Genomic DNA, 19,273 nt, shown 5'->3' with positions numbered 1-19,273 from the left:
CAGAAATAAAAAAAGATGTAATCCAGGGACAGAGACCAGACATGGAAAACAGACATACACAACAAAGATCATAAAGTAACTAAAATCATACATACAAAGTAACAAAAGTAAATGAGCAACTGGGACTCCACTAAAGCTTTGTTCATACCGTTTTTTGGTGTGTATTGTGTTCATTTTTTTTACCAGGAAACTAATTTCAGGACATGGTGGTGTGTATAATACACCTATACAACATTTCAACACATTTTTACAGACCTAAGATCAGTCGAAAATTAACCACCTCGAGGGAGTCAACATCGAATCAGAGACCACTTATGAGCTGCCAAAGTATATTTATGGATTTTTCATGAGTTTTTTTTGACTTGTTACCTTTGTAAGCATAGATTGTAAATAAAATCTTCTTGAATGGAATTTGGTTTTAATTTATTTCCTCCTAAAAGAACATGGCAGATTATGTTTACAACCGCCATACTTTTGTTTTGTGTATCGATTAACTAATGTCACGTGGTTATAGAGGCGTTGCAAAGGGTATTTAGATGTCACTGATTATGGTTTCACCTGTTAATTTTATATCTAACACACAATCCATCTGCGCCTTGAAAAACTGATTTGATCAACGTGTCGTAGTTTTCCTACCCTCTTTCGTCTACCCCGGACTTAATTTTTTATGAGCAACTCGGTGGGTGTTTCTAGAAAAACAGAGGACGCTTACCCTATCGGTGCACCTGGTCCATGCTCCCAGTTTTTAGTGGAGTCCAAGTTGTTCATTTGCTTTTGTTACTTTGTATGTTCTTTGTTGTGTGAGTTTGTTTTCCATGTCTGGTCTTTGTCCCTGGATTACATTCTTTTGATTACCGCTATAACCTTGGTTCCCTTGATTACACATTGACATATTTATTGTGGGGATTAATTAATCATGAGGAGGACACAAGACAATTAGTTACTGGTATTATCAAAGGAGATGGTAAATTGTTTTGCGATGTGTATATAATTACGTCTTTACGATGTATACGACTTGTTAACGATTTGAAAGAAGTAATTAAAATACACACAAGTTTAAACAATCTAATTACTGAATAACAAAATCTTGGGCACACTGGTCATAGAGCCCTAACATATTTCCATTGGACAAAGTAGTTTGTTTGAAAAAAATATATCGTTATTTACACATCATATTGAACTCTACTTCACAGTAATTGGATACTCTACTTTTTGATAATATTTGGCTTCCTTTTTTCAGTGAACTAATATGAAAATCCTTATCCAACATAAAAACTATTAAATTTAAACATTAACCCTGATACACATCTGAAAAAATTCTGCATTTCATTATCACGCTTGGTCGAGCTATCAACAGACATGCCCTATTTGATGACCATCTGCATTGTTCGCTCAGACCCCTTAATTGATTGTAGTAAAACAGTCCTCCTTCTAGAATTAGCAATCTTAGGAAATTTATTACTCTAAATAGAAACCTTTCAAAGGTAATCAAAACATATGTCCAAGCTGACAATTTGTCTATGTTACACATTTCTTACCTGAATAGTAAATTAATACACATAAACAAAAATTAACAAAAACAATATTCTTTATTGAAATAAATACAAAAAACAGACCAAATGATCCCTTCTATTTACATATACATTAAAGCCAGAAATGTTTGTGGTTCTAACCAGTTACGCAATTTTCACAGCGTACAATACATACATACATTGATAAAAAGTTTTTTACGTCAACTTTTAAAGGAAAAACCACCCTGCGCATTATACACAACTGCGCACTATACACACCAAAATATGGTATATGCTTTTTATTCAAAACCTATTATGCACATATATAATTACGATTTTTGTAATTTTGACAAATATGTACCGGTAATATCAACTTTAGAAAATTTGGAAAATTATTTGACCTACTGAATGTGCTATATGTAATGGAGCAACAGAAAATTGTAATTTGTTAGTTTAAATTAGTACTATCTTTAAAAAGAAATAGCTGACACATTTTCTCACTTTGTCAGTCTATAATCATAAATGTATATAGCAAATCCAATTTAGATTTTATTTGGTAAATTGTCTAATCACTGTTATATGTTTTGTATTCTTATGGTTTAACAAGTAAATCAATATATATGAAAGTCAAAAACTATTTTTGTTTGAAAATAATTTGGACACAAATGCCCCCTTTGAACCCTTGAATTTCAGGGAAGTCATAACTTTTGACCAATGAAATGGGAGGTTGTAAGCATCAGTTAGGTTACCATAGTGAAGCATCATGGGTGTCACGTGATGACAAAGCAAACTCAATAAAAACAGTAAAACAGACATGGTATTATATGATATTAAATGGACACAGTAATAGGCATTTACCATTCTTAGTAGACACAAGAAATGAAAGTTATAACTTTTCTTGGGCCAAAAACGATTTAGGGAAACTGCAGGCTGTGTGCAGGGTACATGATCATTTGTCCTGATCCTATTGATGGCACCCAGTAAATTTCAGGTGAGTCAACTGATTGAAAACACATAAACATGGCCGGCAAACCAAGAGAATTTCGAGAGAAGATGAAACTATTAATCGTCCACGGGCCTGGGCCCGGTTGGATACCATCCAGATAAGAACAGAAAGATTCTAACTGGAGCTGCAACATCAAGTTGAATTATAATTTAAGTCAACACAGTGCTATAATCAAAAATACAACTAATGCCAGTATTTCTTTTTATTCACTTGGAGTGTATGTACCTCTGTTACCTCTCACCTAAAATGAAACTATAAAGTGTACACAAACCTGAAGTTAACTTATTTGTTGGTTGAATCTTTCCTGCTATGTAAAAATGACCCTCATCATACTGCCATATTGGCCACCTTTATTCTGAAATGACTACCTGTGTTGCTGTCAAGGGAACCACTGGCCCCCTTTTGCAATTTTCTAGAATGAACACTGAAGAATTATGCAAAATGTGATTCACGGTTGGAAAGCCTACATATATTTATTTTTTATATTTTGTTTAAAATGATATAGTAAACAGGAATTAACATGTGGCTTTTCATATAACCCTTTTTATTAGGAGATAAAAATTTTACAGAATGTACTGTAGAATTCAAAATTAGGCGAAAAAAAATATATGCGTGGTTACTTACTGTCACATGCTGAAAAAAAAAATAGGGTCGGTAGGTCGGATTTTTTTTTAATTTAAAAAAAAAAATTTTTTGTGGGTGGTTCAATTTTAGTTTCTTCACTAATAAGCTACATGAGGGAAACAGAAGACACTGTAATGGTGTACATACTTGTCTGTCAGCTAGTTTTTCTTTTTAAATTGCTGGCAGTGCTGGCACTGGAGGCTGCCATTGTTTTATGATACAATAAACACTGGTACCGATCACAGAAACTTCCAGAATTTCAGAAAATTGTTGATAAAAATACTTAGGGTCATGGCAATAAAATGAGGGTTGGTCGGTGACCGTAAACACGCATATTTTTATTTTTGGCCTAAAGGGTCAGTAGGTCAAATTTTTTTTTTTTCCGTTTGTGGGGGGGAGTTCAGTTGTAGTTTCCTGACTAATAAGCTACATAGAAAGAAACAGAAGACACTGTAATGGTGTACATGCTTGTCTATCAGCTAGTTTTCTTTTTAAATTGTACTGAACAATTGGAAGATAACTCCGATTGGGGGCGCTTTAAATACTGCACAAAATTTTTCAGTCTTGTATGCCTCAGAAAATCATTTAAAGTATTAATTATTAAATACTTAAATGTTTATTTCAAGTAAAATTTATGAAAACAATGGTTGATGTTTGTTTACATCTATTTTTGGAGTGAATTCATTGGACTAATGAGCGATGAGATCGAAATAAAATCACTCTCTCGGAAAACGAGATTTCCCTTGTTTACTTTATTACCCAATGAAAAAGCTTTAACATGTCATAATCAAAGATAGAGGGGTTTTCTCTGTAGATTGACCATTGATCTTTGACCATCTAAGGGGATTAATTGTTTCAAAGTCAGAATCACCGTTTGTTTGCAAACTTTTGAGACCACTGAAATGACATGTGCACATCGCTATCAGTGACAAAATCAAGCGCTACCTCGCCAAAATACTTGTTGATACGCACAATAAATGGTAAAATTGGGACCAGATCATGTTTATTCAGGTTAGTTATGCCACCCTAACATATCTAATGCATTATCTTTAATGGGATTAGTCATGGAATGGTTCAAGCCCTCCCCCAATTTTCCACGCGTATGAAAGAAACTTCTCTCAGATTTTATAACACACAATCTACGTTGAAACAGCGAACATTGTGTTTGGCATGGTGTAAACACCCATTCTTATCATCAGTATACACCACGTATACACATATATTTTCCCAAAATGTAAATTGGGTTGCCCCAACCAAGTCAGAATGGTCCATAATTTTAGTGACTTTATTCTTTCTACTTACATACACCAAGGAGTTTGAAATATACTATAAAAATCCTTGCCTACATTATTTTAATGAACAAATAATGAATTATTAATTTGTGACTGTAGCTATATATATCAATAAAAATAGTCATCCTAATTCTCTTTCACCAATGATTTTTTTAATATAGAAATGAAATTAATGAATTATATTAAATTGGTTATTAATTTTCATAGGTAAAGAAGAAGTGAAATTTGTTTTGCTAAACATCAAAATTGTGTCATATTCAAATAATACTCTCTTATAATAATATTAAGCGTACAAGTGAAAATACAGTGTGTTATACCTTAGGGTTATGTAAATTATAATTCCAGTTCTAAAAAGTAAGGTGATATGCTGGTACATTTTTTTTTTTCAATCCTTTAAATTATTACAAAAACAATTTTATTATGACTAAGTGATCTTACTGTTTTAATAATGAAATGGTGTAATATTTTTCATTGAAATAAAATTTATGAAAAGAACAAAGTACTTTCACTCAATATATTAAAGGTAGCAAAGATTTTTATTATCAAAAAAAATCACTGGGGAAAGAAAAATGAACACTTGTAATAATTACTATAATTTTTGAAGTTTATTTATTTATAAGATGGTAGTTCACCAATTCTTTATGTCAAATTTTTTTTTATTTTAATAGACAGCAAATATATACTTACCAAGTTTTGAAAATATATCAAATCTATCAGACTGAACCCTAACATTATTTCAGCAACAAATCAGTAGACCTATAGATTCATCATACTTACTTTTTAGATAAATATTATTTCAGATACATGCACAGTACATGTATTTTCCAATACTTTTTTTGTTATGTTATGGCAATGATTAAAATCTTAGACACATGGAATGGTATGATGATAGTCTGAAGCAAGGGAGGGTGTTCTAATTTTCCTCCAAGTACATGTAGCCAGAGACATTTAATACTTACTACTGACAGATCTTTTCCTGATAATTTGTTGCCACACCAAATTAATATGGAATATATTTAAATTTTTCTGTGTTCTAAATTGTGGAAACTAAATTAATTTGATAACCATACCAGTATTTCATCCAGTCTTGCAATGCTAGTGGGTAAAACTACCATGAAAATAGCAACAATATTTTTTTTTATTTTAGTTCATATGAGATCAAACCTAAGTAGAACCCATTACAGTCCCATATGTACCAAATTGATTCCATGGCAGTGAATTTTGAAATAAAAAATGTATTCCTACATATTTCTGTTTATAAATGTAATTTAAAATTATAGTATATATTTTTTTGTGTAATATAAAGAGGTAAGGCGTCAAAATGCAACAAGTACTTATTATTTCCGAATTTTACAGACACTTCCGAACACAGTTGCCCCCCCCTATCAAGAATGAAATTTTAAATAAGCTGACAGAATTGCATTTACCACCACTTCGCAAGTAAAAACATTCACTGCAGCTTAGAAATATATTGGTCCTTCATTGTGTGAAATATCTAAATGTTTCAAAATCTAGAAAGTGAGATATCTTTATTTTTATTTCGCTAGGTGGCGAATTTTTTACAAGGGGTTGGTCTGGAAAAAGCTGACAGAATCTCTTCTGTGAGATATTTTTGCTTTTTTATTGCTATATTTTAATGATAAAATGAACAAAGATGCGCAGCATATCGGTTAATTTTGACAATGTAATCGATGAAGCTCTAATGAGTCGATTTTCCAGTGCATGTTTTGGCAGTGAAAAATATCACCATTCTGGGGTCATGTGTCACGTGACTTTTGCAGATTGGAGTCGCCATTTGATTGACTGGTTTTCGGCTGATACGATAAATACCAGTACCAGTGATGGAAAGGGCGTAATTTTCCGGGATTTCAGAAAATTGCTGATAAAAAAGTTAGGGTCGCGGCAATAAAATGAGGGTAGCTTGGGTGACCGTTAACAAACATATTTTTTTTTGGCCGTAATGGAGATAACTCTGTAAATAACACTGAAATACAATAGAAAACTGTTGAGTTTTCAATGTGGATTATACTGGAAGGAGTGAAAATTCAAAATATGATCATTAGTGCTAAAGAATGGCAAGATCAAAGTACCTGAAACTTGTTCTGTGCACTTGTTAAGTAGTACTCCAGCTAAGAATCATGCAAAATGTGATTCATGCATAAAAAGCCTACATATTTTTATTTTTGATATTTTGTTTGAAATGTCATAGTAAACAGAATTAACATGTGGTTTTTCATATAACCCGTGCTCTTAGGAGATAAAAATTGTAAAGAATGCACTGTAGATTTCAAAATTAAGGGAGATAACTCTGTAAATGACATTCAAATACAGTAGAATCTACTGGATTTTCAATGTTGATTATCTCCTAAGAGCAGGAAGATTTGAATGAATAATTACATATTTCATAATATAGACCCATAAAACAACTTAATTACAAAAATAAAAATATGTAGCCTTTTTTAGGGTGTATCACATTTTTCAGATTTTGCATGATTCTTACAATGACAGTTACTTAAATCTACAAGAATTTTCCGAATGAGTAATTATAACAATTGAATATCCTTATTATTTTTTTAGATTTTCTGAACAATTCATTGTTTTTTAAATAAATCAAAATTTAAATATTGTAACCAGCAGATTTATATTCCAACTCATCAGTGGCAGAAAAAATGTGAATGCCACAAGTTGTGATGGTTTAGAGGGAGAAAATTTCAGAAATTATTTCACATCAGATTTTTTCAAAATTTATTACATAAGGATCATTTTATAATTCACTGTTATCTAAATAATAAGAATAAATATCAATTTTGTTAGTAAAGCCAGACTTTCCAGATTGTCCTCTTTCAGGTAAAAGAGTAATCAAGGGAACCAAGGTTATAGTGGTAATCAAAGAGTAATCAAGGGAACCAAGGTTATAGTGGTAATCAAAGAGTAATCAAGGGAACCAAGGTTATAGCGGTAATCAAAGAGTAATCAAGGGAACCAAGGTTATAGCAGTAATCAAAAGAATGTAATCCCGGGACAAAGACCAGACATGGAAAACAGACTCACACAACAAAGAACATAAAATAACTAAAGTCATACAAACAAGGTAACAAAAGCAAATGAGCAACTCGGACTCCACTAAAAACTGGGTGCATGGACCAGGTTCACTGGTAGGGTAAGCGTCCTCCGCTTTTCTAGAAAAACATACCTGTTTCCTGATTCCCTACCTACCCTAATCTTTTGTGCCTACCCTGAATATTTTATGGTCTTTTTGGCTCATAAATCTGTCTATCTACTCTATTTTTTGTTGTTGCTGGTAATAAGAAACGAGGCTATTATTTTTTTGGCCTCAAAGACAGAAAAATATGGTTTCCTGAATCTAATGCACTTGAGAAAAACTTTCAAAATCAAGACATTGATATTTAAAAAAGTGACTGACATAATTTGTTTCATTTTCTTACAAATGTACCTAAAACACATCTGTTATTTAACTTCAGATCTTAACATCACAGTATATTTTCAGCATGCATGTTGTTCACCATTGAAAGTGTAACACTTTCTCCTAACGATACTCAGTATTTAACAGTGAATAAAGTTGATAACTTCAGGAAACAGTTATGGCCTTCCACTGAAAAAATAACGATGCCTGACAAAATAATGTCTTAGGGAGCTAAATCAGGACAACAAACATGGCATAGATCAAAATATATGCAGTAACAGCAATTCTAATATGATGTGCTTCAAAGCTCTTTAAACCACGGCCACGGTGAAAAAATGATAAACACATGACCAACATTGCATGCAACACATAGGCTATGTTTATTCAAAAATATTAGAATCAAAATAAATCAATGAAACTCCATTTTACCATTGTTCCACTGCGGACTGGCCATTTATGTTGTTACTTAAACCTTTGCTATTGCTTTGTGGAAAACTACGCGGCATAAATGACCAGCCCATGGTAAAACAATGATAAATTGGAGTTTGTGTGATTTATTTCAAGATTAAATTTCCATGTCAATTGTCCAGTTATTTATCTTAGACATTTCATCAGGTAATTCTCATTCTATCAGGTCAAGAAAAATACATTTTTGTTTCCAGTTTCCAGACAAGCCTGGACTGAAACTTGTGACCTTAAATTTATGTCAAGAAAAAAGTCATTTCCGTGACCAAAATTTAGGAAATTTTTCATTCCAGTTCAGATTTTCCTTTTATTCTGATCTATGTCAGCTTTGTTGATCAGAACTCCTTAGAATTTTCTAAAAATAAAAAAAAAAATGCTGACCTACTGACATGGAATTTTTTGGTAATGAGATAGGGTTTGGCCTAACAGGAACACTAACTCTATCCCTGAAATATTATCACTGTATCAATAGTCATATAGTGTGGGATACTCTAAGGACTAAATATGCCCACTTTCATTGAATTCTGTGCAATGGTTTCAGAGAAGAAGGTTTTCTAAGTCACACATGCAAAAAATGGCAAAAAAAAACTGTTTCAGGGGCCGTGATGGCATTAGCTCACTCGGCCTTTACCCTGAGTAGAGCTAAAAAGTAATGTCTAGTGTAGATGAAAGAGAAAAAGAAAACTAAAAAACTTGATTTACAACAAAATGACATGCTATTAAAATCCATTTTTAAGGACACGGCTGTGACCCTGAGTTGAGCCTACCTGCTGTCTTGAAATACTCATCCTCCTTTTTGAGTTATGACTCATATTTATTGACATTGAGCCTTTACATTAAGACTAACTTCCCCACTTTTAATGACCCTAAATTCCCTGCTGTACTGCCTCACCTTAAATGACATTAAGCTTACCCACATTCCCATTTATTAACTCACTTTTAATGACATTGAGCCTAGCCTCCCTGCTGTGTTGAAGATTTAGATCAATGGTACTGCGGACATTGTTGACTTTATTCAGACTTTGGTAAGTGGAGCAGTGGTATAAACCCGCATCAGACTCAGTCACATTGTGTATCTGTAAAATTCCTGAGTGCAGATCAACAAACCTAAAATAATAAACAAGAGGCTACATGTGTCGTCATGCTAAAAATAGTCATGTGTAATTTACAAAAAACATTAATAATTCATAGTTGCATTGAAAGCAAGTTGTGCTAAAACTCAAGACATGCACAGTACCAGCCACTGTACTGAAACAAAAAGCTTCACCCAGTGCAGCATGATACAACTGCAGCCAACTGTACATTGGGGACCAATAATGCACAATCTATATAAGACACATAAATAGATTGATGGATTGACTAAGCATTTTTGACACACAAACTGTCTTGAGTTATTGGTAATGCATCGTTTTTACTATTCTCAAAACTGTGTGCAATGGTATGGACAACTTTTGACCAAATTTCTGTACAACAGTTCCACATCACGGGGTAACTTGTAAGGCACATTATTAACCAACTACCCAAAATATGTTAGAATATGTCAAAAACTGACCAATTGATATGAATTCAAACTGGGCATCTATATGATATGCCCATTGTCTTGTGAAAAAAAAACACCACAATAAATGTTTTTGGAACAACACAGGGTTGTACAGAATGTCATGCTAAGTATATCCTGACTCATTCCTTAATCTTGCTCAATAAGAACTTTACATGTATATAAGAAACCGACAACATGTTTTATATGATACCAAACTGAATCAATAACTCTTATTAAGGAGATAGACCTAGGGTAAGGGACACAACTCTTAAAAACCATTGGAACATTTGTATTCAGCATTCTACATCAATCTTATGTAAGCATCTAATTAACTTGGATTGATTTTATTCTGCTTTAAACAAAAGCTTGAAAGGCTTTGGTGAAATTGCATATGATACAAACATATCCCCGACTTTATGAGTTTGTCCCTTACCCTAGGTCTACCTCCTTAAGAGAGCAAAGATTTTTGCAATGAAAATTTTTGCATGTAAATACATAAATTGAAAATTTCAAAGTTCAATAAAATCGAGAAACAAAAATTGTTTCAACATGTTTCAGCATTCATGGTATAATGTTTCTCTAAAATAAATTCCCCATATGGGTTCCTTCTAAAGGCTATTCCATCAATAAATGTATGGGAGGTTTTGAAAAGCAGTATTTTGTGACCCAACCACCCATGCATATTTTTTAAGGATTAATGCACCCCATGACTTCCCCTCATACAGCTCAAAATGTGAAGAAAAAAAAACAGTTCTTTTATACTAAAAAACTCACTAAAAAATTCAATAACTCAAAAATAGAATAAAGAATTATCACCAAAAAGGACACCAATCTTAATAGGATAATTAATTAGAAGGAGTGAATAACCAAATATGATCACGAGTGCCAAAGAACGTCTAAATTTAACAAGTGTGCGGAACTTGTTCCGCGCGCGAGTTAAATCTTAATGCGTTCTTGGCATGAGTGTGAATTATCGAAAAAAAATTACACAGGGAACAATTGGTAAATCACTGCTATCTATATAACAATCAGATTTATATAACTAACAAGTGTGTATATTTTTAAGCAATAATCATAAATAGCTTTTGAGATACAGTGTGACGTTAGAAAAAAAACCTATTTTAGTTACATAGTCTGTAACTTAAAAAATGTTTATCTGATTTTCACCATACAGATGTTTTGACTATCATAACAAACAACTATATTAAGTTTCATGAAATTTGAATAAGTTGTTCTCAAGTTAAGGTGCAACATGTGAAAAAAAAAAAAAAAATGTCGCTTTTTAAAAAAAAACTCAACAACTTGAAAATAAAATAGTCACCAAAAAGTCAACAGATCTTATATAACTAACGAGTGTGTCAAGTTTTAAGCAGTAATCATATAAGGTTTTTGAGATATTGCATGACATGTGAAACCCCCTCCCTTCCCCATTTTAGTTACAAAGTACTGTAACTCAAAAAGATTTAATCTGATTTTTAACCAAAAAGTATACAGACCTTTTGACCATCATAAGAAATAACTATGTTAAGTTTCAAGAAATTAGAATATGTTGTTCTCAAGTTACAGTGCAACATGATTATGATAATGATTATGACAGACAGATGGACGGACAGACAGATGCAGGACATTTGTATACCATAATATGTCCCGTCATAAAGTTTCCATTGACAACTTGGGTATTTATGCAATTGTACATATTCATCTGCATAAAGTTTCATTCCAAATTAGACAGATAGACAGACAGAGAGACAGACAGGACAGCATCAAAATATCCATAAAATATGACACTTCATAATATATCCTCTAGGGTTTATCTAGATCTCGGTGAAAAATGGAGTCTAGAACATTGAGAAATTTTCATCTGCATTTAAATATAATTGGGAAAAACTGAAATCACCAGTTCAAATTAAGAATTGGTTTCATGCATATAAACTCAGCCAATCCTGGAAAAGATAAAAATCATGGTCTTTTCTTTACTTTATTTTGAAGAGTTCCAGAAGTCGATATCAGGTGTATACAACAACAAATGTTACATTTGTTACTGATTGATTTTCTAAACAATTTTGAGCCAAGCTAGCTAAATTCAGGAAGACATTTCGGATAGGATCAACTTCGGGAATTTGAACCCCTTGGAAATATACAGGTGAAATCTGGAGGAAAAAATGGGGGTCTATATCAAGGAATGATCTGTCTCATATGGAATGCCTCTGTTTACTGGAGTCTATTAGATCCTAAATAAATCCATGATATATAGTCATTCATCCTAGAATAAATCCTTTAAGATTTCCAAGGCCACATGACAACCTTGAATAGGTTTTATGTTGACATTATGCATCAGGTAAATGTTATCATACATGTGAAAAATATCACAATAAATATAGGCAAAAATACTGAAGCATTAAGTACCATTTTGTCTAAAAATCAGGCAAAATGTGTATAAGGTGTGGCATATGAAGAAAAATCACAAGAGATTTTACTGCTTTATCCAAACATTCACACCACATAACCTCCTGAAATAACCATCTGAGTGTTTGTCAAGTTTGCCTTTTTAAGATGTTGACAGCTCAAATTTAGATAAAATGCATAATGGAAAAATAGCAGGAAAATTTTCCTGTACTTCTTCACTATTAAAGCCATCACAAAATATCTATGTTGTATATGCTTCAGGGAAATTTAAATAGCCTTTAAGTTGTTTTCTGGATGTATTGAATACATCTGCGGCGAAAAGACCAAATTGAATAAAATGAAGTGCCACCCATTGCCTGATTCATAGACGGAATGATACTTAAAATAGAAGGACAATGTAGAGACATCAAAATACAGTACAAGGCCAGAACATGAAAACAGGTGAAAATAAAGTGATCCTGACCTTGGGATGAGAAAATCATGATTATATCACTGAAATAAACAATTCTTTCAAGTGCTTTATATGCGTGTTTATAAGTACAAGCATCCAAAAGTAGGTAACATATACAAATCTGGCAGAAGCTAATTGTGCAACTAGATTCGAAGTGAATGGGCTTCTATCAAATTACTCCATTAACAGCCATAGCAACAAAGGAAGGTTGGGAGTACAACCATGCCCTTTTTGATTCTGGTCACAATCTTTTGTGAATCAGGCAGAAGATAAGGGTGTAACTAGATTAAACATTTCCAAGCTGAACTGCTATAAAAAAATGTTGAAAAATTTAGATGCAATTTTGATACAAATCTACCTTTAAGAGACAAGTCTTTTCCTAAAAAAAAATCATAAGCGACCGAAATAATGTTCTTTCTTTTTTACAGAAAAATTCCAAGAAAAAGAATTATTTTAAACATCTTTCAAAGCAAATTTGACAAATAACATGATAAAAAATCAACATCTAAAAGCCAAAAAACCTTCTCCAGTAATACAGGAAAACCCCAAACCTAAAGTTAATTAACACAGCGATCTTCAGCCAATAAAACTAAATAGTTATATCATAATCTAGTCGAATAGAAATTCCACAGTTTCTCATCAATATTGTTACGTAGCGAGGAAGTGGGTAAATTCAACAAGGATCAATATAGATACCATGATTATGTCAGATATGCTTCTTCACAACAAAACATTACTGATTTTATAGGTTACTGTTTTTACTATCTGTGAAAAAAAAATTGATACATTGGGAAAGGCAAGTCTAATGGACTGTTATTACAACACAAGCAATGATGACGTTGAAGGACAAAAGGACTTAGTCTTTCCCCTGATTTAATGACAATCACCTGACTTCACTTTGGTAGTGAACAGGACAATAGACAAGGTTTAAATGTACTATCTGAGATAGATAGTACTTTTCTGTCTAAGTATAAGGTGTGGCACACAAAGAAATTATTGCATTATCTAAGTATTTATACCTCATAAACACCTAGAAATAATCATGAAAGAGTATGTAAAGTTTGTCTTTTTAAGATATTGATATGTAGACCTAGGGTAAGGGACACAACTCTTACAAATCATTGAACGCTTGTATTCAGCATTTTACATCAATCTCATGTAAGCAACAAAGTAACTTAGATTGATTTCATTCTGTTTCAAATGAAAGCTTGATAGGCCTTGGTGAAATTGAATATGATACAAACATATCACTGATTTCAAGAGTTATGTCCCTTACCATAGGTATACTTCCTTAATATGCACAATGGACGAATGGAGGAAAAATTTCCCCGCATTATTTCGCTATATCAGCAGGAAAAAAAAATATCAACATCAAAGATGCTTCAGGATAAATTTAAATAGCTTTTTGGTTGTTTTCTAGATGTGTTGGATACATTTCAGGCAAAAAAGATCAAATTTAAAAGAAATGATGTGCCACTCTTTGCCTGATTCTTAAATAGAATTGTACTTCAAATGTAAAGAAGTTTAAAATCTCGTTGTCCATTGTCTTTCAACTATTAAATTCAGTTCCTTAAATGGCTGTAATAATAGCATATTTAACCCTGAAAATGCTGATAAAGGCAAATTAGATAAGAAGACCTTACTTTAAGACTTGAGGTTTGTCACTGCTGTCAATAATAGTTCAATCTAGCAGGGGAACTTAATACACATAATTTTGTGGTGTTCAAAAATTAGAACTTAGGGCATTCCTTTCCTATAAAACCTGTTGGTCTATATGACTCTCCCTTATTTCAGTCATTAAGATGAGTAGGTAAGAATACAAATATGATGTTACAGGCAAAATCATGTAAACCATACCATCTCTCCAACAGGAAGTTAATATCCAACAGCACCCAAAATCATGTAAACCATACCGCCACTCCAACAGGAAGTTAATATCCAACAGCACCCAAAATTGCTTACATTGTATGCCCAATCTATAGAAATGAAATCACTTCATCTATTGGGAGACAAGATTTTTCTTCATCTTTTCATATAATGAAAACTGGATATTTCCCACAAAACAGAAATTTGAAATCGGACAGCACCCAAAACTTCTGACAATGCAAGTACAATCTAAACTGAACCATACACCAAATTTGAAATCAATCCATCCATTGGAAGCCCTGATAATTACACAGAAGTGTCAGCAAAGGGGTTTACAAAATACCACCCACTTGTTTAGGAGGAGGGATAATATTGAAGTCAACTTACATGGGAAGATACAAATAAGTAACTGCACTGCATTACTTTATTTTTTTGCTCCATAACTCAGAAGTGAAAAAATCAGAATACAATGAAAAACATGAAGAACCTTTAAATGAAAACAGCTGCATTTGTACCAAACATGTTGCATGAGTTGTTATGTTAGATATATACAAACACTCATAGCATATCTGTGATTTGATTCTGGTTTTTAAAAAGCGTTCTTAACTTCAGGGGCTTTTTTCTGCATTTCCAACAAATTGGGAAAATATTTTCAATGAAGCATACTTAGTTTGTAAAGGATAAATTATAGTGACCAGTTGTTTCATTTTCTTAAAACATGAGGTTTATTTGTAACAGGATAGAATTAGGTCAACAGTTGCTGACCTGACACACAGGTATTTGTAACAGGATAGAATAAGGTCAACAGTTGCTGACCTGACATACAGGTATTTGTAACAGGATAGTATTAGGTCAACAGTTGCTGACCTGACACACAGGTATTTGTAACAGGATAGAATTAGGTCAACAGTTGCTGACCTGACACACAGGTATTTGTAACAGGATAGAATTAGGTCAACAGTTGCTGACCTGACACACAGGTATTTGTAACAGGATAGAATAAGGTCAACAGTTGCTGACCTGACATACAGGTATTTGTAACAGGATAGTATTAGGTCAACAGTTGCTGACCTGACACACAGGTATTTGTAACAGGATAGAATTAGGTTAACAGTTGCTGACCTGACACACAGGTATTTCCAATTACAACTAGCCAAAAATGAATGTATACTGGAAGTAAACAAAGTACTGAATGGAGAAATACATTTCTAGAAACATTTTTAGGTCTTATTTAGTGCTCAGACCACAGTGTTGCAAAAAAATAGATAATTCATCTTTATCTGAAACATCTGGTTTAATCCTAATTTAGAAGGGCTTTCTTCATATAATACCAGCCTATTAAATTTATTTTCTCTGATTACATCTACTTTTAGGCATCAAAGTGATAGATACATATTTAGGACAAATGATACTGTGGTATATGACCTTTCATTTTCTCCATTTAAAAATGAAAAAATTGGACTGGAAATCAATTAAAATATATCATTTTATCATCATATCTTATACAGACAAAAAATTGCCTTTTTGAGATGACAGGAATACTACTCCATTAAAAGAAAAAGAATATGAGTTATTATTCATTAGTCTTTGTAAGAATCATGCAAATTCTGTAATACACCTTTAAAAAGGCTACATATTTTTACTTTGTCATTTAGGAGATAATCCACATTGAAAATCCAACAATTTCTACTGTAATTTAGTGTCATTTACAGAGTTATCTCCATTCATTTTGAAATCTACAGTACATTCTATATAATTTTTATCTCCTTGAAGAACAAAGGTTTATATGAAATGTCACATGATAATTTCTGTTTACTATATCATTTCAAATAAAATATCAAAAATAAAAATATGTAGGCATGAATCACAATTTGCCTGATTCTTCTCTGGGGTGCTACTTAAAAAGAAAACAATCTGGATATAAATTAAGCATATTTCCAGGAAATAATGGGTTGGGCTTTCTATAAGCTAGTTAATGTCTGTCCAAATCACTGTATACAGAGCTAATAATATTAAAAGCTTCTTTCAGCAGGAGACTTTTCATAGCAAAGTAACAAGCTCTAAGATACATGTACTACAAAACACAAGTGAAAATGTCTTTAACAGACAGAAGAATCAAACAAAAAGAATGCTTCAGATTCAAGTATGATTATCTACACCTGCAGTGACCTAACACTTAAAACCCTAAATTTGGATTATCTCCCCTTGCTTATAAGTTTTGATCGATTGATAGTTGTGGTTTAATGCCCGAGCAGCATTATTTCAGCTTTATCCAGGCGATGAACATGAAATGGGTGATACATTGAACATGAAATGATAATGAAATGAAAAATGGGATGGGACACAAGGATAATAGGGTCAACAAATTTTGATTGCCACTGGAAATAGGGAGAGGTGGGTAAGGTCAGACAATTTAGCCTCCAGTGGAGGAGCCCAATGGTTCCCACTCCGACAGAATACAACAGAAGTGTCCTTTAACATATGAGGAACGTGGCATCTTTCCCAACACGTTGCAACACTATGGCTTGCAGTCAGGTTTTCTGTATTATGGCCTGGCAACCCCAGCATGTAACTTACCAGGGATACCCCATTCCACCTAGGCATACAACCCAGTTGCTCTGGCCCCTGACTAGGATTCTGAGCACTATTTGATCGCCTTTTACAACAAGCTTAGTGTTGCTGCAGTCCTATTAATTTGACATCCGGACCTGCAGGGGGCTATAATTTTTGAAGGAGTACTTTCAAGGTTTACCATATGATGCCTAGCCTTCCTATACACTTTCATAAAAGTCAAATGAGTTGTTTGGGAGGAATTGTATTTACAATGTTCCTCATATTGGATTATCGAATTAAGACATCAGACAGCACTTCTTTTGAATCAAGCACATCTACACATACTGTAATGTCTAACCTTACCATAAAATTTCATCAAAATCTGAAGAATAGTTTAAAAGGAGTTTTGTTTACAAAATATGTGGACAGACAGACAGACAGAATAAGAGAATGCTGTGAACCTGTCAAAGCTTAATTTTGCATGAGTTTTATAAAATGACAATCATGACAAAAATTAGCAAAAAAAATACAAAAAAAAAAAAAAAAAAACTGGAAACATCTTCATGGATTTTTAATGATTTGTGCTCAAGCCCAGCAAACTTTTTCACATCCTGGCATTTGAAGTCAAAAATAAAAAAAATAAAATAAAAGCATGAATCAGTCAATTAAAACCCATTACCATTTCATCATAAATAACAGTTCAAAGGGTTTTCTAATTTAGGAAATAATTGGATGTATTTTAAGAATTATAGTCAAAGACATAATGTCATAGGAATGTAGCATCAAAGAACACACAAATAAAATAAGGAAAGGAAAGCTGTAATTACACTAACAAAACAGAAGAACTCTTGCTATGGATAAGCATTAATATATTGTTACGTTATAAAAGGGGAAAACAAATTGTACTCTCCTATTTCACACCACAGTTCACACAGGGTTAGCAAAGCCGTACAGCTCTGAATTATAGATAAATAGTCACGATTATTCCAAAGTTTTTCACTGTCTGTAGTAAGATATAAATGCAGTGCAGTTGTTCACAACAAGTGGTAACTATATAGATGGCTTTAAATTCAAATAAAGATCTTATGAAGATAACATAAACTCTCCAGAGACAAAAAAGACAAAATAGTAGCAATCTCTGGATTTGTGTCCATGATAATCGATGTCTAGTGACCAGCCTGTAAATAAGTGGGGTAATACAAAACGACACTTTAAGAACGAGACCAAATGTCTGCCTTTAACAGTAGACAAGTTCTTTTTGTTGTACAATTTTGTTGTTTAATTATATTTGTATGTTTTGTCTCAGCCACTTGAGGGCCGTTCACTCAGACTAAATGAATTGGTATTTCTTGTAATCGTTGTACATTTGTCAAGGCCTTGTAACGTTTTGAGTACCAGTCCATGTAACAATCAGGCAGAAGAAGTTAACAAGGCTTAGGTCATAAACATCACACTAGCCCAGTTGTTAGAATTAAATCATGGATGTTTTAATGAATAGTTCAGTAAAACAAAATTTGGAACTCCCAAATAATTGCATCACCAGTGGGTTTAAAAAAGGCATGTTACAGATTGTTTACATCCTGCCTGAACCTTCTCAAAGACTTGTACTTAAGGTTTATATGAAATAGAAAGAAACTGCAATAGAGTTAAACTTAAATATCAGTTTATTTAGGCAAAGGAAAAATATATGTCTGTTTTAACTTAAATCAGATGAAAAAATAGGGTAGGTAGGTTGGTAGGTAAAATTATTTTATTTTTTTTAAATTATTTTGTATAAACACTTTTGAGAAGATTTCTTGACTTTAATGGTGGTCAATAGTTTAGTAGCATTTCATAAAAAAAATATCAATAAAATGTGCTATGAGGTAGGTAGGATAATCTTAAACAGATATTCAGGTTTTTCCAACGCAGTCGGTATTGAGTTCGCTTTGACAACACGTGAAACCCATGATACTTAACCATGGCAACCTAACCAATGAAGCTTACTACCTTTCATTATGTTGGACCAAAGTGAAAATCACCCAGAAATACAAAGCTTCCTTGGGGACATCAGTGTCCGGAAAGTCCTGAACACTTTTGCATAATTAATAACTTGATTATATTGAATAATTTGGAAAAGTTTTGAATTGAACCAA

The 19,273-nt window shown here is 32.8% G+C and overlaps 1 protein-coding gene across 1 annotated transcript in view; it reads right to left on the bottom strand.

Annotated features, from left to right (window-relative positions):
* The window catches only part of LOC148597388 (protogenin-like), a 107,288-nt gene that overhangs the window by 48,025 nt on the left and 39,990 nt on the right, over window positions 1-19,273 (bottom strand). The window contains exon 4 of the mRNA XM_088563989.1: window positions 9,260-9,429. Coding sequence (XP_088420115.1) covers window positions 9,260-9,429 — 170 coding nt within the window. The remainder of the gene's footprint in view (window positions 1-9,259; window positions 9,430-19,273) is intronic.

The sequence above is a fragment of the Perna viridis genome, chromosome 15 (assembly GCF_037379345.1).
Source record: "Perna viridis isolate PV_CMFRI_1.1 ecotype Kerala chromosome 15, ASM3737934v1, whole genome shotgun sequence".
NCBI classification, from domain to species: Eukaryota; Metazoa; Mollusca; class Bivalvia; order Mytilida; family Mytilidae; genus Perna; species Perna viridis.
The sequence above is the reverse complement of the archived record's forward strand: the minus strand, read 5'-3'. Positions and strand labels throughout refer to the sequence as shown.